The following is a 22717-nucleotide window of genomic DNA, read 5'->3' on the forward strand; positions in this document are numbered from 1 at the left end:
CTAAGAGTATTTAGACACCACTGACAGACGGTGTCACCGAACAGTGGCGGGATAACCACACAAGCCCAGCCGGGAAACTGGCTGGAAGAGGCTACATCAAGCCTAAGAGTCTAAAGAGCCCCAAAAAGTGCTGGTGCAAAGAGAAACCACTTCCCAATCTTCCTTATAAAGTCATCATGTATACGCATCACTGATACATGATGACCACGACGAGTCCGCAAAGACTCTTGCGACGATGATGATAGATGTCATACTAGCATGGTGAAAAACTGTCTTTTATTAAATAAGTCAAATGTTACGAACACGTATGTTATTGATGATATATCCCAGCTCCTTGGCACTAGGCAGGAATGTAGCCTTTGTATAGAAACAAGAATCAGCTTATCTTTTATAAAATTTTATATAGTGCTTAAAAAATTTTGTTATTTAAAATATCTTAGTTAGTTCACGAAGTAATATTTCTATTTATATGTAAAATACTCTTAACACTGTATACTTTTATATGAAAAATTCGAAGATCAATAAGTGTTTCCGTAATCGTCAAAGTAGTTATTATCAGTTATACGTAAATAATAAAAGGTGTTGTAATTTTTTGAAAATATTCTTAAATTTTTCTTTACGTATTTTCACTACACACTATATATTGCAAGTTCTCGTTGTGAGTATGTTTATTTTATTTCATAGCTAGAGCTCCGACCAACTGTTTGCCTGAGGCATTATTTTTGTCAACTTGTGTTTTAACTTTTACAAACTCAATTAAAATTAAATAATATATGTCAATCTGAGAAACATATTTTAAAAATTTTGGAAGAATCTCTTAAAATTAATATGCCTTTAAAAAAAAACAGCCTTGAGATATGAATTTAGAAAATTTTGGTAACACTTATAATGTTTCTTAGTAGAGACCATTATTTTTTGGAAAATTTAAGGTTTAAAATAGTCTCCTTATAGTCAAACAACCTCAAAAATTAAAGCGATCCTTAGTCAGGGGTTGTTATACAGTCGTATTTATCCAGAACATCGCCAGATTCCATTCCAGAAATTAATAATTCGGTTGTAATTGTTCTTCATGTGACTTTTCTCGTGTTTTCATTTCATATTTGAATTTCAAGTTCCGTTATCTTTATTGATTCACGTGATCAACTTGGAGGTTGTGTCTTTAAAATCATTGTGGAACTGTTCTAGTGTTTTAAAATAGATTTATACGTTCTCAGAGACAAGTGCCTCACATGAGAATTAATACATGAACGCGCTGATCTACATAGCTATTGTGTAAAAAATATAAACCATTTTCAATTCGTTGTTATTGTACGAAAGAAATAAAGGCCACAGAACATCGAATATTTTCAGTCACAAAATTAAATAATTATTTTAGTTCTGCGTTGTTTGTAAATAGTTTTGTATTAAAAATGTTAAATAAAAATATATTGATATCGTTTAATAGTCATTGGTAATATTTTCAATAAATTTCATTCATTGCTATAATTATTCCACTTAAAAACAAATAACACTGTTTTTGCTATAAGTCATAGTTTCTTAATTTATTTTTGTTTCTTATGACGAGAACAGAATCATTTTTTTTTATTTTATTCACGTTATGATTTTCAGTACAGTGTAATCCTTGCAATTCAATAAAAAAAATCTCCAAAAGCAAATCACCCTGTGAAAATTAATGTTATATATCATAAAACACTGCCTCAAACAGAACCTTCTTCATAAGCTGCTTTGGTTAGTTTCATATTTATTTTAAGACTTCGCGGCTCCAATACAGGGTAAACTTTTAATCTGAGGGTAGTTGAAACGTTGTTCGCCATATTAACGAATTACAAACAATTTAATGCAAACAATGATGAACAAACCGACAAAAAAATGAGATGAAAAATGTTCTGACTACGTTACGTAATATTTTTATATACAGGTAATTTTCGTGCTTTAATTGACGAAATATTTACTACACATATAACAATCTACTTATTAGCTATATCTTTACATCTAGTCTGAAAGGGATGGCCTTTGTTCCATTGCTTGTACTAAAATCGGTTTTGTATTATTTTTCTGAATCATTGTGAATAATTCCCGCTTATTCTATAAATGCGAAAGTATTTGAGGATGAATGAACGGTTTATTATATCGGTATTTGACACAAAAAGTATCTAATCGATCTTAATGAAGCTTTGTAATGTTTTAAACATCAAAATAAAATAAAGAATATATCAGTCCCGGAATTCAAACGTATGTCTAAATTATGTCCAAATAACAACTTCTTCAGATTTTTTTTCTATATGAAGTTTATTAGAAATATTATTTTTTATTTACAATGTAATTATAATATAAAATGAAACTATGTTTTTTAGATATAACAACGCGATTTTATGTTTTTTTTTATTTAATTTTCTGTACACTTTCATCTTATCTGGTCGTTTACTTATATATATATATATACATATTTATATATATCTTATTGTATATGGCTTGGACAAACAGCAAACAGGCAACCAAGGAGACACCCCACTCTATAAGTGATCTTTGACGATTGACACAACAAGTCTTCGTGGAATAAATCATTATTTGTATATTTCACATCTCTCTGTATGTAAATAATAAAATTTCAATTATATTATTTTATATTTAACATAACATTATTGAGACTAAATAATACTTAATTCATTATTATTATGCTTTTGTTATAAGTACCTACGTTACGTTCAAATTTTATCCGTTACACGGCGTTACTTACTAAACTACTGAAACGTCTCTTCCGTTATGATATTACAAGACACTATTAAACACATTTTATTCCCGAACTTCTGAAATATTAATAAATATATCCATATATATTTTTCAAACTAGAAATTTACTAAGTTATGAAACTATTAGGTTTTATTTATTTATTTATTTAAACTTTATTGATAGTAACAAACAAAAGTTTGTAAATGCTAGTCGGATAATAATATGTCGAACTAACGTTGGGGAAGAAATTACATGTGATTTTAAATAAATATACTTAATTTAATTAAATACTATATTATGAAGAGATTAATCACGCGGTACTCTAATCTAGATAAAATCTTTGCATGTTTAATATTTAAAAAAAATAAGGATGACGTAAAATGCTTCTAAGTCAACGAACCTCCCATGGGATTTCAAAATAACGCAAGCTTTACGTAAAATTAGCCTTACTTAAAATATTTCTTATTCTTTATAAATATTAACAAATTGTACATACTTTTTATACGGTAATTACATGATAATTAAGAATTCTAAGTTTTAGGAAACCAAAATTTGTGACTTATTTTAAAACATCGAAATAACAACTTTGAATTTGATTCTCTGTAATGGGCAACAAATAATGAAAACCAAAAAATACTTAAGATACTTTGAATACGTAATAAAATATAAAGTTTTAAATATACAATATAGCTATTATTTAGAGATCCATAAAAGTGTAAAATTAATAAGTACAAACTATTACATATTATAATAAATAATTAAAATCTTACCTATTTAAATTCTAGCAATAGCAAAACCAATCATTCAATCACAGAACAAAGTTATTGAAAACATAATAACTCGCTTTCTTATCGATGTAAGTTCAAAACAACCTGACAGACTGAGCGACTCACACGTGCACCGAGTACGACCCGCGCGCGTACTCTGACAGGATTCTGAATGAACGGTCTACCGATGGCGTCTACAACATTTGGAATTCAAAAACTATTTCGCTCTTTTAGAAGCGAGCGATCGAATATGCATTGTCCAAATAGGGCTTTGTTCCCTGATTGGAGTTATTAATTTTGCAGGGAAATTGATTTCTTTTTTTTAATGCCTGAATTTACGCTTTTGATATAATGAACCCGATTCCTGGTTTGCAATGTATTGTTATTATTTTTTCTAACCTGTTATTACACAAATTAAAATTTGTCATCAACATTGCCATGCAAATTCACAAAAAATTAGAGACACGTCATTTCTTTGAATTGTTTTCTTTTCGTGTATTTCTTATATTTTTTATTTTTTTTTGTATGTGATACTAATGTAAGATATACTGTCATTTTGTTTATAAAAAAAGTGCACTTGTGTAATGTTGTTAAAAGCGCCATCTATTGAACAATTGTTAAATTATGATCTGGACCGTGTAGTACCTAGTAGGTATATGTTAATTTTTTTCTACTAGATGTCAGCATAATAAAAATCTTTAGTATGTATATTCATTGTGTTTTGCTTAATGCAGTGTTGTTAAATGTAAATGAAACTTCGTGTATATATAAAGCAAGGTAATGATATTACTTATTACTAAGTATATACAAGAAAACGATAACGTTGCTATTATTACAACATTATCATGATAGGTATCGAATAGTAATAAAAGTATACTTGTTTTGCTTTAAAGGATAAGTATTTCTCCTTTTATTAATCAAGAGCTGGGTTCTTATAAAAAGACTTTAAAGTAGGCTTAACCTGAATTTGGTTGGGTCTTCCCCAAGAGGCAATACCTTCGCGCTAAATCACAACAAATTTATTTATTAATAATGAATTATAAACTTTATTTCAGACGGTCATTACTTTTTTTTTGTTTCGTTTTGTCAATGCTGTTAGCCCTATTGGCTTTTACCGCTTCACGGGGGGGGGGGGTCATTACTAAGTATTAAGCAATCCAATCTCTAGGGTGTTTTCTTTAAAATATTGTACAGCGACTAGTGTGCGTACTTATAATGATAATTAATTTATGATACTCGACGAAATTCTGTGAAAGCTTTTCATTTAGCTATTACACAGCCCCATACTCGTACATTTCTTAAATATCCCGATAGCTCTTTCCGTCATTGTAATAATATTCAAGTAATAGTAAATCTGTGTGATTTAGGACTGACGACTGGCTGATTATTATTTCTAACGATTATTTTGCTTTATGATACAGAAAGCTCATTTAACCATTGAGATTTCAGAATAAATTTATATTATTTTGTTTGTCAAAATTATTTAGCAAATTATATTTAAGAAGCAGTAACTCTTAACTAAAACCAAAATATTTTGACATAATAAAAATGAATGTGGTTACCATATACGTATTTCCTTGATTATTGAAGTGTAAGAACAGCTTATTGAAGTGAATGGAAATACTATTTTGTAAATAAAAGCCAACTAATTTTCATTCAAATTGATGCAGTGACAATGAACGTTAAATGTGAAAAGGGAGAAACTTCTTAGTTTTGATACGGTGACTGTAAACACGTTACGTCTGGGACCTGAGATAAAAATTATTATAGTAAATAACAAACATTATTATCTATAATAAAATATTTTATTACGTTTATTTTACTTACAAAATAAAAATATATATACTGTCTTATGATTCAACAAATTGTTTTCTCAATGATGATAGTCCACAGCCCTCTTGTATTTGACATAGCTACTTCAATGTCAATACCCCGTAGTCAATGTCAATGTCAGACAGTCTTCAAATTTTTTTCCTACACGTACGTTGACAATATCACACGAATGGTGAATACGAATTGCGAACAAGAAACTGTTTGTTCTTAGTTTCACCATGCAAACTCATGGTAAGGCTACTGGTATACATAATTTTACTATTAACTTACAAACGCATGAATATTACTAGAGCTTTAACTGTGTGATAATTTCGGACGTTGAGGAATTTAATGCAAGTTCCAAAGAATTTATTTAAATGAAATTGTCAATAAAATAGTATTAATAATATCGCGTAATTGACCACATGGCACTACAATCATAGATTTGTATATAAGTCATTTATATTCTCGCTCAGAATCGCTTGTGATCCTAAAAAATTATGTTTTCTGATATGTAATATCTCACCGCGTGCGTTATGACTCAGCGTGTCAAATGATAAGATGTGAACTCATGCACAATGTGCTATTGATTTCAAACATAATTTTTGCTAAAACACCTCGAAATTGTTATAGAAGATATTCCAAATGGGTCAAAAATATTTAAAAGTGAATACAGAGTAAAGTAAAATATTACTTTTAGTTGTAATTAAAAAAAAATGTACTGTTTCAATGGTCATCTTGATGATATTCTTAGTACGAGTTCTCGTCGTCGATCAAAAGAACAGTTTCAACGTTTTATATTCGTAGAGCCACACTGGTTATATAAGAAAATTCATGAATAAAAATCATTAAGTCACAAATCATAAGTGTTGACGGAAATGTTTTTACTAAAAATAATAATGATAAAACTATAGATACAAATAATAAAACTTTTAAATCTCAATTTTGTAAAATGTTCACTAAGTAAAAATATATAAAACAACCGGAGTTGTTTCACTTCTATTTCTTATTAATATCAACTATGCAATATTTACTCTTTTATTTAGAAGCTATTTCATATCGCAACATAAAATTGAACATAAGTTATTATTTTAAAGTTTAAACCCACATTTACTGCGAACTCAGCACAAACGGAATATACATACTAAATTTTAAATAGATAAATAAAAGATCGTCTTCCGATCAAGACTACAATAAAAAAACAAATTCATCCCACTTCTTTGTAACAGTATCAAATCTTATCAACGATGCAGCTCGCTCTATTTCAGTCACTGTACACTACGATACGCGCATGAGCGACAACGTTTTTTTTCAAATCGTAACCCCGAGACCAGTCCGCAGGCCGCTGCCGACGCGGCCGCGCGCTGCCTATATCGATTGTGAATTCGCTGTAAAGTATAATAAACCAGTGAAGTGACGATGAGGAGGAACGTTAAGATCGGGTTCCTCATGGGAGCAGCCTGGATATTTGTTCTGTTCTATTACATGCAGACGGAACCACTCACTAAGGTAATGTTTTGGTCATTAGACAGCAGTGCGCATGATCCGGACTGCAGTGTTAAATAATGTTTTGTTATTATATTTATTACTTAAACAACGGTTAATAATTATTATTACTATATAGTTTATTTATAGAATTATTAAAATCAAATTGTGAAAAGTCAGAAAGGAATTACGACAAGTTACCATGGAAACGCTTTACAAGTTAAAAAATGAAAGAATATTTATATATAATCTTTAGTTTTTGGTTAAAGAAATAGTGAAACTGTTTTCATTCATTAAATTAAATAAATTTGAAATTCTTTTTAATTTTGTATTAATTTTAAAAATAATTTATTACAACGTTATATAATTTTATATAAAATGATTTAACGTTTATTTTCATTGATGACGGCCTCGTCTTTAAAATTTTCTTAAAACTTGCGTTGAATATATTTTTAATCTTATATACTTAATAACGTTAAATACAAAAAAAATGTTTCCGCTATCACAGGTTTAACTTTGACATGAAAAAATTACTAACAAAAAAACATATTATTTAGAGAAAGTAAAATTTTAAATGAATCAAATTAATTCCTAATAGTCATAATGATACTGAAAAAAAAAATCACAGCCTTTAAAAACTGATAATATGTTAAGTGTCAAGTTATAAATGAACATAGATATATAAAATTTATACGTTTTCTAGGATTTGAATGTTGAATTGATTAAATAGACATTTCTATCATTAATCAAAACCATTTATATGAAACATAAAATTTCATTTAATTGACAGTAGATGACAGATGTCAAAAGGTCGATTTGCAATGACAGCAATAGACTGTTATAATGACATTAACCTTTCCAGATAATTTTTAAGTTATGAATAACCAGGTCTAATATATACTGTGACATTACATTAATTTTTATAATATGTATTTATGTTTGACAGATGCATGATATTGGTATATATTTTTACAATAACTTATCTCGTTATAATTATTTTTTCTTATTAATTATATTTCTGAAACGAGGTTTGAACGGAAAGGATATATATTTCCATACGACTTAAATATAAACAATTTAGAGATTTCTTACCTGCCAGTAATTAATTAATTAAATGTAAAAACTATTGAATTGTGACAAGCGTCATCGGACGTAGGTGTTTAAATTGCATTAACATATAAATCGTCTTGTAATACCTTATGTCGATCAACTATTGTGCTGTCATAAAAAGATGCGAAAACAATTATAAAAGATAATACATAAAATATTTTAATATTTATCCTCATATAATCTAAAGTCCGTAATGTCCTTGACTCGAACTACTTAATACTTAAGTAAATGAAATAAACGAAACTAAACATTGAAGTCGTTATTTTCTTTCTTCGCTGTTCTTAGACATGTTCCGAATTGCCAGTATAATTAATTTCCCCCTCACATGGCGTCATCTCAGTATATTTTCTCGTATTTGTTGTGTAATATTTGCAACGCCATCTTTTTATCCGTAACGTGATTCAGTCATGCGATGTTTGCAACAGTTATAATTATGTGAATGTCACAATCAAATGCTGCAGATAAATGTTAAAGTGACATTACGTTTTTTTTTTAATTTTGCACAAATTTAAGCCAAAGATCATAAGTTGAAAGTCCAATATCGGTAATTTTCAATGAGTTTATTTAGTTTTAAGTTAAGAATTTATCAGCCCCTTGAATAAAATTAAACAAACATAGAGTTTAGCTGTATTTAGTTACCTTATTGAACATTATATCACTTAGTTCTACTAGACTAGACTAAAAAATACATATCTGTATGTATTCTACACTTGTCCGACTCTGCCTTTGCAAAAGTCGGTTACATAAACAAAACGTCTATAACTATCTCCGAGGTCCTATCCATCTTAATAAGAAATTTCTTTAAAATAGTTTCACCCATTCAGACGTGAAAACGTCACTGACAGTATTTTATATATATTGTAATATCTCTTGTTTTATTTAATAATTTCATCCGGCTGTCACTTTCAAATAATTGTCGGTATGTGACGTAATGCTTTTCAATAAATAAGACTCTAAATATAATATAAATTCTAAAACATGAATAAAAATATATTAATAATTAATTATAGAGTTAAGTTATGGAAGTAGTTTAACTTTTAAGACATTATTGAAATCGGATTTAGTTTTCAAACGCGATCACACACTTCAATCCAGGCAAAAACATAACTCTGCTTGTATGTTGACGCAGTCGGTATAAATTGTATAATGGTGCAGTGTAAAGTGTAATGAAAAAAGTTTTGAAGTTGAAGTACAACGATTGAAGTGTGAAGTTGAGTTGGAGCTATGTTTGTATGCTCGGCGAAACTTTTTTTGGATCGCAATATTTTTATTATTTCAAAAGTTATTCGAATAATTTTTATATTTAGAATTCATATATTATTAGTACCTTTAAAATTATAGTAAATTAAAAATAAATGTGTAATTGCCAACAACATCAACGCCTTCTATATTACGAATTACAAACGATTATACAAAAAGTGTCGTTTAAAACCTCTTTCGTGTTCAAATAGATTAAAAAATAGTAATTAATTACGTTTTTAATTCGATGTAATTGGTAGTATTTTTATATTTTTCTCTTATAATTGTTTTATTTCCGTGTAATCACAGACAAACCTGACAGCTGTCTTTAAGTGAATTTTTCGATTCCGTGTCAACTGGCGTTAATCACTGTCGTTACTCACACTCGATAGGTTACGCGTTAAGAATTTTATATTAAAATAAACTTATTTATTATTATTGCTTTATACATGGCTTTACCGGCGACTTTGTTTAAATGTTACTTAAGGTTGCTTTTATGAGATAATTTTATTGATATATCTAGTATTTATACTGGGCCACTGTATTTGAAATTTACCCCCGTGATTATATAAGGCTATTAAAGTCAAATAATGAGATCTAAGATTTTCGCGAGTATTCAAAAGTAATTAAAGTCAAATTTGATGGAAGATACTTACGAAGGAATCTAGTAATTAGAAAGATCTCAATATTATTGATCAACATCATCAGCAAACGAAGTCTGATTTATATTTTTCCATACATATAAATGTTTTTCATATATTGATCGATTATGACTACTCTTCGTTTAATATCGATTTCGAGAGCGAGTTCAACCAACAGATATGTTAAGATAAATAAGATATGTAAAGAATATTTTTCCAAAAATAATGATATAAATATAAATTTTTCGAACAAAAACTCTATTATTCGTCTTATATATAATACTAGAAGACTTTAACTATTAATGGCATTTTAATTTAAGTTATTATTCGGATACTATAAATTTTATATTGAACAATTATTTTATATTATTTAATATCTTTAAAAAAATATTATTTACATCCTATATTTTATAAATCCTATTGAATAAAGAGTGTTAATTTAAAAAAATGCTTTTTATTTTAAATATTTTATATATACTTATCTAATAGCTACAGGGTGTATTGTAACGTGAAACCGTTTGTTCATAGTGTTCTCGGTGCGATAATTTATAATAAAACTTCATTTCAACCGTTGAAAGTTATTTCAAAGATAATTTATATTAAATTTCATATAACCTAGTTTAATTTGTTTTCTTTAAAGTAATGTCAATAATATTATATATATATATCTCTTTAAAATTTCTATTATTTGTGAATTCTCTAATACATTTATCATGCTGATGCCATGACATATATTACTAGTTTACAATAACAGTTTATAGAACTTAATAGTATCCCTACTACGAGTATGCAGGAAACTAGACACAGTCAGTTATAAGTTTTTCATTCGTAAATCGTCGCACTATCGTATCGACGTGGGTATGTGAAACTATTTAGTTCGACTAGGCTAACTCGTGGTTAGGGTACGGAATGCTTTCGCTTCATTGGTGTCAAAGCAGTTTGAAGTAAAATTGATACAATTATTCAATATATATCAAAAAAGTATAAAAATAAAATAAAAGTTCGTATATATTATATTCGTCATACAGATTTTTTGTACGTAAAATTAAATTTCAAAAAAGTCCCACGTTCTTCTATTTAAAATCGAATATAATTAAGTATGCAGCTTCTGCTAAATTCAGTAATTAATATATTAGATCCAAGAATCTAGTTCATCGGAACTAATGCCGCGAGTTCACCGACTTTGTACGTAATCAAATATTTGTTTGTCCTTATCAAAGGCCTCGGATACTAGCTTACAAAGTTTACAGAGCCGTTATCATAGCACGCTACGGACAAGTCAAAGAATATTTTAACACGTTCTAAAACAATTCCACTTTCATATAAAAAACCAGCAATTTCACCCTAAGCATATTAATTCATCGCCAAACAAAGACAGATATATAGAAGCAAACAGATGTCCATGTAGGTAATGGGTGTGAAAGAGTACAGTATAGATGTAATGTTTCGTCTGTAATGTCACCCACGATCGATACAAGCTAGGGATGTTCACCCCCAGCTAAAATCGTATAAAATTATTTATTTAACTTCTAGGTCAATAATTTATTTCTTTCCACACATATTTTCTTCTTTACTTCTATACTCACATAGTTCACCTTATCTCTATAACTGGGTAATATTTTTTATTAAATTAACATACTAATAAAAATAACCTTAAATTTCTTATTAAAATATAAATGACGTGATTCCTTTTTTAAAACATTAATATTATTTATCTGCAACTTTTTATATTTTAAATCAACAGCTGTCCAAAAATTTATAGATAAGTAACGAGCTATGGTCATACTGTTTTGGGATTCTGTTATTTATTTATTTTATAAATAATATACATGTTTAGGATTTCAGTATAATACTTCTTTAGCACCCATTTTACTGAAGCAATCTTATAAAATTTTTGTTATATACATGACATATGGGATATTTAATAAACGGAGACGCGCTATGATTTTACAAGCACTGCGTTAAGAGCTATTCGCAAACGAAGTCACGGGATATAGCTAGTCCCCCTACAATTTTGGTATAACTGCGTAAAATTTATATTAATTTTATTAGAGACAATCCATCAAAGTGTCCACAACATTTTAATCGCATCGTATGCGGAATGCATCTCAAATAATACAGACCCATTGCACATAAATCAATCTGTGACTTGAATGTGAGATGAATTGCTTCTTGTTTGTACGACCGTATTTTATAAGATGAGATAATGATACAAATGTACCCAGAACGGCATATTTAATAATATATCGTTATACAGTTCGGACATTACAAAAAAATTAAATCAATCAAAGGTATTCATTCTACTGCAAAAAAAATGAAATTAAACAACTTAAACATGACAGTTTAAACAAAATGCTAACTTTTTGTGACATGTGACAGTTAAAAACCAATTGGGTTTTAAAAAGGCGGATGTACACGTGTATGAAATTAAAGTGGCAGAATACGTGCGACCGTTTTGAAATATTTAAATTCGACTTGAGAGACACGCAGATCCCTTTTTTTATCTTTCTTTATAAGTACTCGTATAATAAGGAATTTCATTTCTATAACGCAACTGAAGCCATATTTAAATGTACACACGCTTTAAGATAAAAAAATATATATTAATAAATGACATAATTAATATTAGATTGTGATAGATGATAGATTCGAGACGAAAAAGAAAAATCCATGTCAAATTCTTGCATACGACAATACTGTAATGTGATGTGGAACATTTGAAGGAAATTTAGCAAAAAACCTAATAAGGTTACAAGTATAAAAAACAAGTCGTATTGAAAAACTAAGGTTTATGATATTTAAGAAAAAAAATTAATCTTAATTTTTAAATGAAGTTCAAATTAACTCAAATTATAACATGACGAGTGATACGTACAAATATGAATGAATGAAAATATAACAAAAACGAGTAATAGTAATTTTATTTGATCTTATATAATGCAATTATCGCTTGACTTTCTAGACCACATTACTCAACTGGGCCCAGAGGCTAATCCGTTATCAGTACAGACATCTATTATATTATATAAAGCCTTCACAGTCTTACATATAATTAGATTTGAATGTTATGTAACTACATGACCAGTGACCAGTTCTATTTTAGATTATGTTTCTAAAGCAAATATTTTTTATCGTATTATTTCTTTGTATTAATTGTGAGAAAGAAAATTATCAAAATTTCTATAATGACTTCATCGTAGCCTTCAATGGACATTGTTTTATTGAAATTAGTAATATTTGCTTCTATCTGCTATCATAGTAAATTTAAATAATTAGGTATACATTTAATACAGGTAAGAACTTGTATCCGAGAGATTATCTACGATTATAATCTATGATTATTAATTATTACTCAAACTTAGCCATAAGGTGTATAGAGTGATTTAAATCAAGCGTTTCCGACATTAATGCATCGGTCTAAGAATTTGTCCAGCACATAGTGAAGAATACTAAGCGATAAGGATTATCACATATACAAATTCTGGACACGAACGAGAAAGTTAAAGTCTCGCATATTCCAAACGCGACCACTGGATTACATACAAAAAAAAATAATTTCAAACTCCGCTCTTATTAACATGGCGTTAAGGCTCACAAACTACACGTGATTCATAGGATGTTTAAACAGGATATGTTTTGGGAAAGTATAAATCTCATACGACACTTTAAAACACTTGGATTGCCGGATTTAAAATGTATTCAATGTAATACTGCCAAAAAAAAAAACCAACATAAGTGGCATACCTCAATGAATTCGATAAATAAAAAATTCGTGGATGCATTAACAGGCAATTAAACGATATCTCGACATCCATCGCATTAAACGGCTACCGTATGATTCTGTGCTGTATCCCGAGGTTGTAAATTTAATGCAAACCACAAAAATGTACCACAGACTGCGTTTACATTAAAGTTCGCTTAGCGGAATGATCAATGAAAATTATCAATACTTTGTTACATATGACATAACTCCCTCTCATGGGAACAATAGAAACGCAGTCTTACAGTTCTGTCGCATTTCCTTACGTCTACCCTTCATTGTATATAAAATTAAATAAAAATTAATATCCTTATATTTTATTAATATATAAATTAATAATAAAAAAATGCTTTAAACTTTTATTATAGGCACTAGTTATCTACACGTTTCAATAGAAACCAAATATATGTGTATATATATGTCATATTTTTTTATATTGCAATAAAATATGACTTCCATATAAACTAAGTTTTATACAAATTAATTCATATTTTAGATTTGATATACATATTTCATGGTCATGTGTAAACGCGCCCTTATACTGGTCCAGAAAAAGGAGGGAAAGTTATGTGATCGGAATTATCATGTGCGCGTAAAATAACCACCTTTATTATAAAATAATCTTGAAAGAAACATCAACTTACTTTGTTTTAAACAACAAGAAACGTGAGAGGTTGTTTTAAAACTCTTAAATTTTTATCTCCAAGTAAATTGACAATATTGAGCTTAAATTGTCTCCTATCAGTATTTTTAACTGTTCATTTGTGATACTTTATGCGTCTTATTTCTTGGCGTAGCTCAAAACATGGTGTACGAAGTTTCTTTATAAATGTTTTTCAGTATATTTTTCGTCTATTGTCATTTACTGGGTCGATGAACCTTAATATTCGCCTCGATCGAAGTGACGCTGCGAACGAAATGCGAAGAATAAATTGAAATGTCATTTTGTAGAAAAATAGAGGAGATATTTTTTTTAATGTCACTGTGAAACCATAAATACTAGAACAGACAAAAAATATCTATGATCTCAATTAAGTACTGGACTAACTCTGTCTATATCCAGATTTTTTATTCAATATAAAATTTCTACGTATCATTATTGGAATAAAATTATTGTTAGCAGCCTAGTTTTGCACTCGAGGAAGACTGAGTCACGTCGTTATAATCGTAATATTTTAATTTAGGTCATGCAATACATGTGCACTAAAAATAATTTAATATTATTGAAAACCCTCGGCAGCTACATCGTTTATTAACGTGTTACTCAGTTCATTGTTAAGGGAACAGCATGATCATCGAACTCGATAAGTAATGAGGCGTCTTGTAAAAATTCTAGTCATATCCTTGCTAATATATATTAAATTGTAAGAAATATAATGTGAATTATTCTCTAAATACAATAGAACATACGTTTTTCTTTCTTTTCTCATTATTTTATACATACATATTAAAGAAAAACATTACGTTAAAGATATGAAAAGAAAAAAGATACTTTCCTTTCCGTTCCCATTCAACGTCTATTTCAGTTATTTATGCAATGTTTTAAGTAAACTGTGAAAAATCTTTAATCATTTATAAATGAATAGAAAAAAACTGTCAGATTCTTTAATGTACCGTCAAATTGTGTCGGTTTTGTTGAATCTATTATCGAAACCGATCTCAGTTTTGATATTAAACAGAGCGGATAGTTTGAGTTACATTAATTAAATCTTTATTTATCTTTTACGTAATTTCATTCTTTCAGAGAGTAGACGATCAACGGAGGAATACGCTCAGCAACTAAAATTATTTTCCTTATATACTACAGAATATATTTACGGGTAAAAGTATTAATGGATGTAACTGAATATATTTTTTTTAAATATATCTGCGATTCTAAAAATAATATATGTACACCCTTATCATTACCAATACCTTCCCGGTGACGCTGTAAAAGCGTATAGGGCTAACAGCAACTTTAAAAAAACCAATATCTCAAGAAAAACCTTCTTTATTTAGTAAACATATGACCATGTACTTAATATGTAAAATATTCAACAAAAACAAAAACCTTATCCTCATAATAAATTAACAAAGCCTTATAGTATTTCATTTCATCCTGACCCTATATATATGTATATATCAGAAAAACGCTGTCTATGAACAAACGTAAAATAAAACAATATTGATAAAATAATTACGTTATTGTATCGTGTGTTTGTTTGTTTGTAACATACAAAGGAATTTTTGAATGGAGCATTGTGTGAAGTGCATATTATTATAGCATTTATTTTATTATTCTACAAAGATGATCCAAGAAAATTTTATGTAAATTGTAATATTTCTTTTAGAGCAAGTTTTTATGTATAACACAGAACCTTTTTTATTTGATGTTGGCGAATATAAGATTATGTAAAGGAATTTCATCGATATATTTAAATAATATGTCCGATCTGTAAAAAAATCGAGTTCCGAAGAATGTAGATGCAACAAGATGGCGGATTACCGAAACAGGAGTTCAATAATTATGTAACCGTCTTTAAACCATCCCCTTCACTGTGGCATTCACAGATAGTAACAATTAAATAAAAATTATATTATCTGTAAAGAAATATAACAAAAAAAAAAACAAAATAAATATATTTTTAACAATTTATTTAGTTGAATACCTTTTTTGGTGGGACTGTTGCGTGTTACATTTATTAGCGCCACTTAGATTGTCCGCGACGCAAATGGAAAAAGAAAGTTATCGTTCTTGATACCACAAAAAATACCATTTGGAGAGCATTACGCAATACGTTTAATAACAATGGAATTTCAAAATTATGCTTATCTTTATTATGATTTTTTATAAGAGGGACATTGTTGATATAGGTCCTAAAACAAACGATTTTAAACATATCGTTGCTAAGAACAGATAGTTTTGTAAATTGTCAGCCTATTTTATGCAAATCTAATAATCGCAGGGCAAGCCCTTTAAGGCATGCGACGGATAGAAATCAGCTGAACATGCCTTCAGGGAATGCGATAGAGAAAGTATTGTATCCAGCTTTCAATACAACCAAGAATTACTAGCTAGTAGAAGTTGTAGTACAAGAAGTATGCTTGCGATAAACTTACGCAAACAGCATCTCATATTGGATCTATAATTCAATACTAGATAAAGTCTAAATTAATTCATTACTTTAACTTCAATAGTAGAATGAAAATGTCATTATGTTTGACGTTTAATGATAGGCACACATTGAGGAATTCCTTTTTTTTTTCTCAACTCATCCTCATGAAAAGCTAAGATCTTAAACCATTCTGCCTGACGTTGATAAATCTTCACGAATTGATTATATGTACATATTTGTAGGTCCAAGTCAAAATAGTATGTGTAATGTTAATTACAACTAATTTAATTAATTTTCTATATAGACAATACCTTTGTGCCCTTCTTCTCTATATTTATGTGTTAAATTCCACGTTTCTCCTTACGCTCATTTTTTTTAAACGGATACAAAGTTTTCTCTTTACGTCAGTTGAGGTTGTTCAGGTTGTCAGTTGTCTGTATGTGGCGCCGTATGTTGAAAGTAATAGATTTTACTCCTAGATTCTATTTAGGTTTGGAATAAAAACGTTGAGGTTGTCGTAAGTCGATATGACAACTAAAACTAATGGGTAGTTATTATAAATATTAAAATAAAAGATGTCATGTAACACGTTTGTTAATTAGCACCGTTTGAAAGAGAGTAATGAAGTGTTTATTTGTTAAAAGTAGTCATAGCTTTTGTTGTATTTGCTATATAACGTTATAAATGCGAAAGTTCGTGAGGATGTGTGGCTGTATGTTTGTAGGTCTTTCTCGCAAAAGCTACGTCACGAGTTTCGTATAACTTTACTATACTGTAGATCAGATATCAGAATAAGTTTAATAATATTTCTGCTGAATTCCTTAGTAGTTTTTTTCTTAAATGACACTATCCTTTCGCTCTCCTAACTAACGTTCTAACACGTTACGCATGTCTCTATGAACCCCATTAATTATTTAATGCGACCGAAGTCGCCGGCATCAACTTGTTACAATATTGAATGCTCATTATTAAATACTAGCTATGCCCGCGACTTCGTCCGCGTGAAATAGTTATTTTCGGCATCATATTTATTTTTGCAAAAAACCTACTCGGTTTTATAAATAATTTTCTGTTATTATTTTAGACAATTTAGTTTATTTATTTATTTTAAGTTTTTAAATAACATAATTATTTAAAGTACTTCTGTGTAAATAATATTTTTAGTTTTATTTTCTTGTGGCAGAAGAACATATTGGTTTTCTCCGCAACCTGATCTTGACAACGCGACATATAGTTGGCCGTGTGAAAAGCAGTCTTGGCGTAAATCAATTCCTACGTGTTTAAATGTTTGCCCCTGTGATTTATTAATTGTAACGGCGAAAGATAGCTTTACGGGAAATTGAATTCTTTTAAAATTAAAAGGTAAATCATTTGGTATCATTGGGATGCGAGGTATAAGCACTGTTTGACCAACTGCTGAACCAGTCAAAACTATAGCAACGATCACGTTATTGCGAAGAAATTTGATTTGAAGTCGGGTCCCGTTACATAAATTTGGTGGTTTAAGATTTCTGAGTAAAATTATTGGGGCACCTATTTTTAACTTGAGGGAATATGGGGGAAGACCACTGGGGTTCAAAGAATTAAGAAACTCCTGTGGGTAATGGACCGCATCTTCCTGATCCATTACATTATCAATAGATGTGTAGGTAACTATGTCTCCTGGAAGTTTACTTAAAATTAAATCATTAATTTCGTCTACGCTACTGTTTCTCGCCGCCAATATTGCCCTTTGACACATCCATTGATGATCTTTATTTTCTATTTCGCTGATGTCGGGGTAAACTTTCGAAATTAAGCCCTCAATGTTACTCACTCTTTCTCCTAAATCACGATCAATTTCAATTCTATTTTCAAAATGAGGTACTTTCCCGTCTCCTATTAAAAGTTTTAAGAAATGCTTTGATGATGGATGTGAGCCTGATATCAGTTCTTTTAAAACTGTAGTTGGTTCCGGAATTATTGGTATATTTACTTTGCCACCACTACAACACAGTCCAGGAGTTTCAGTCGCCCATTTTTTTGCTTGGCATAAGTTGCATATTTTATTCATTCTGCCAATATCAATATCATTTAGCTCAGTATAGTCAAGTGTACAATCATAAGCAAACGCAGCATTTAATAAATTATGTTGCCTGCGAGTTCTATTTCTTGCTGATCGTGCATTTTGCTGTGCTAATCGATGGGATCTTTCAGTGCTCGATTCCCGATCGCGGTTAGCCAAAGTGCGGGAATTCTGTGAGGCTAAACGTTGAAAACGTTCAGCGCTTGATTCCCGTTGTCGGTTTGCCAAAGTTCGAGAACTCTGTGAGGCTAAACGTTGAGAACGTTCAGCGCTTGATTCCCGTTGTCGGTTTGCCAAAGTTCGAGAACTCTGTGAAGCTAAACGTTGAGAACGTTCAGCGCTTGATTCCCGTTGTCGGTTTGCCAAAGTTCGAGAACTCTGTGAGGCTAAACGTTGAGAACGTTCAGCGCTTGATTCCCGTTGTCGGTTTGCCAAAGTTCGAGAACTCTGTGAAGCTAAACGTTGAGAACGTTCAGCGCTTGATTCCCGTTGTCGGTTTGCCGAAGTTCGGAAATTTTGTGAGGCTAGACGCTGCGACCGTTCAATAATCGATTCATTAGCACGGTTTTGTTCACTGATTTCTCGTTGAGTAGCCAACCTATGCATATTTTCATCCTCTGTTTCATTGCTGCGCAAAACTCGCAGCCGCTTTGCAGTAGCAGTCTGCCGAGAAAGCTGAGATCTTTTTCTAGGCATTATAATGACGAAAAAAGAACCTAAGATATGAAAAATTAACCAACCGTAACTCGTAATCAAGAAAAAAATAAACGTATGGTAAATAATTAGGAACCTAATTATTTTTACCTGTATTTGGTACTTACGTAAATCGGATAAAATATATGTCAAAAGAATAACCGTTAAACGATAAATGTATGCTTAAACTAAAACCTAACCTAATAAGAATATTTATGTGGATAACACCTATTTTCAAGTATTATATACAACAAAACAAAAAAGTTATAATATTGCTAAAATATTAGAAACAATACTATCCTTATAACAAAAAATATTTACTATAAAGAAAACTATGACACCTACTTACTACATCAAAATTAAAAAAAATGTTGATAATTGTGAAATTATTAGAAGCAAAATATTATCCTTAAAACAAAATGAAATAGTATTTAAAAAGTATTATTACACGACGATATTATTCCGCAAAAACAAATAACGCTGCATACAACCGTTCAGAAGGGAGCCGACCGCGCGTCTGGGCCGCGCGGCATGGTACCTCGTAGAGCTACACCCCCTCCCGCTCCCTCCGCGTAGCTCGCAAGCAACGACGCCTCTCCTATGTTTTGCACTTCATGCGGCGCGCGGGTGAACTTTATATCGGTGTTATTTTAAAATTGTAATATCTTCTAAGATATTCATTGAAATTAAGTGATGTCAAAGACAATTTTGTTCACAGTTAAATAATCTTAATCAACAACACATTTATTTGGATAAAGATTTGTATTATTACGTTGATACAATAATGCATTAATTTCGACCAAATTTTATTACTATAAAAACGGCTCTAGTGTGTTAATCTTAAAAGATAGATATATACTGTCGTGGACATTTTTTTAGATCATTTCAAGAGGAATAATTCTTTCATACATATATTTTTGGTATCTTGAATCGTTTTCGCAACGCATGCAACGAAAGCCCTCAAGAATGAATAATTTACCCCGTTTTTTCCACATTTTCCATTATTTCTTCGCTCCTAATAGTGGCAGCGTGATGTTATATAGCCTAAAGCCTTCGTCGATAAATGGTCTATCCAACACAAAAAAAATAATTCAATTCTAACCAGTAGTTCCTGAGATTAGCGCGTTCAAACAAACAAACAAACAAACAAACAAACAAACTCTTCAGCTTTATAATAATAGTATAGATTATTATATCATTGGAGCAAATTTTTGATTAAATGAAAAGTGTTATAAAGCCTTATAAACATACTACACAGAACCAAGACGCTAATTTAATTTCCATACTTACACGTGTTTCTTCTCATTTTACAATCCCATTATGATGTCTCAATGATTTCATATACATTTTTATTCAAATGAAAACAAATCATCTATAAAAAAGTTCTCAGCCGTGGGAGAGCTCACCTTGCTATCACTGGAAACTAGAACACGCCATAACATTACGAGGTACTTTCTGTTATCCAGAAACACGACCTTATTTATATGTGTATAAAGAATACTGTTACTTACGTTATTTATAAACAAACTGCCAAACCTATTCGACTCTTTATCCGGCAATTAGGCATACTCGTAATTGACTGCGAGGGACTTTCGCTTGATTTCACATGTAATTAAAAGTTTGAACATCCTGTATATATTATGAATTTAGTTTAAAATGTTTTGCGATCCGTCGTTTAATTTATTTTTCTTGACAGAAAAATCCGAGTGGCCTAGGCTTAGGTTATATATAGACATAGAATATCAAACTTGTTTTTCTATAACGTATTCAGAGTTTTGAAGCGTGCTGTATTTCGAGGGCCAGGTCAATATTTTTATATATGTATACTGTAGTGTTTCTTTATCCGTAATACCTATATTGCAGTCGTACCCTCAGAAAAGAACATACCTTTCTCAATTATGTTTGATACTTTGTACTGATTTTCATGTTTTTTATTATATTTAAGAACAACTGCTGAAAATTCTGTGACATATGTTTAAATTATAATTTTAAAAAATGACATACTGTATGCGAGTTTCATATAAATTAACATCTGTTAACTGCTATGTGTGATTGTTCTTGTAAGTGACCGGTGTCTATGTTCTCAGATTAACAAGGAGTTGAAATTCAATCAGCCTTGACTACGTTTCAATTAGTTCAGCAGCGAGAGGTTAGAACTCCTGCGACGTTTACAGCCTTTTCAATCCAATTATACACGTTCTAGTTAACCATTTGTTAGTTGAAATGGATGAAATTGCTCAATATCTTATTCAACTAAGTTTGTTAAGACAATCGTACCAGTACTTATTCTCACGCGTTTTAAAGTTTCTGTGTTACGTAACTTTACTTTTTTCTCGATTGTATCTTTATTTTATTTGTAGAAAGTATCAAAATGGCTGTGTGAATTTTAATCAGATTCAAATATGTTATATGTAAACATGTATTTAAAAAAAAATATTCATAATTTTATTTTATTCGTGGTCATTATTATAGAAAGATTTTCATATTAATGTTTATAAAATATTATAATGTACACAAAACAATTACAGGTAAAAAAAATATTTTCTTAGCTCAATTATACTTATAAGAAAGAAATACAGTTTATTTTTTATTTTCATTAAAATTTTATTAAAGTGTTTTTATTACATAAGTAATAGAGAAAACTGTTTTTATATAAAAAAAATAAAAAAAAACTCTTTGCATAACACACTAATTACTATTTATTTAAATATGTGCGAGATATATTCTTTAATGTTATTCATCAGCTTGTTACTTTACGCTTTTATAATAAAAATAACAATAAGCATTATGAAATGATCGCAACTAGTGTTGTAGCTAACGATATGTTACCGGTCTAGTGATGTAACAACCATGGGACTTTCATTCTGATGTTACTGACCTAGGCTCCGTTACTCTAGGTTAATAGCAAATCCACTGGATGTGTTCTGTAAATTATAATCTCAATATTCCTTAACAAATAATAATTAGAATCATAAATGAATTAAATATTTTTCAATAGAAACAATTTTTATATGAAGGTAAAGCTAAAATATTGTAATATAATTTCAGTTGCTTTAAATTTGTGGCCAAATATATAATGATATATTATAACCAATCTTTATATTATATACTTAGCTTACAAAATCTTGTATGACCTTGTTCTTGACCTTGACGGCCTTAAACAGCTGCTGAAATATTGATAAATATTGTCCTTAGTACCAGAATAAAATCACACAAAACCGTGTTCATATCAGTATTGTAGTTTTGGAGATAAACACAAACAATAGAAACTTAAGTTTAATGCAAATCATTCCTTGAAATAAATTACATAAAAATGTCCA

General features: G+C 29.7%; 2 protein-coding genes across 2 annotated transcripts in view; one reads left to right on the forward strand and one right to left on the reverse strand.

Annotated features, from left to right (window-relative positions):
• LOC116768334 (kinesin-like protein CG14535) overlaps positions 1 to 3636 on the reverse strand; it is a 174812-nt gene extending 171176 nt beyond the window's left edge. Inside the window, exon 1 of the mRNA XM_061526445.1 lies at positions 3501 to 3636. The gene's annotated coding sequence lies outside the window, so the exon portion shown is untranslated. The remainder of the gene's footprint in view (positions 1 to 3500) is intronic.
• Positions 3637 to 6594: 2958 nt separating this feature from the next.
• LOC116768468 (polypeptide N-acetylgalactosaminyltransferase 2) overlaps positions 6595 to 22717 on the forward strand; it is a 40969-nt gene continuing 24846 nt past the window's right edge. The window contains exon 1 of the mRNA XM_032659201.2: positions 6595 to 6818. Coding sequence (XP_032515092.2) covers positions 6729 to 6818 — 90 coding nt within the window. The 5' untranslated portion in view covers positions 6595 to 6728. The remainder of the gene's footprint in view (positions 6819 to 22717) is intronic.

This window comes from Danaus plexippus, chromosome 4 (assembly GCF_018135715.1).
Source record: "Danaus plexippus chromosome 4, MEX_DaPlex, whole genome shotgun sequence".
Taxonomy (NCBI): domain Eukaryota; kingdom Metazoa; phylum Arthropoda; class Insecta; order Lepidoptera; family Nymphalidae; genus Danaus; species Danaus plexippus.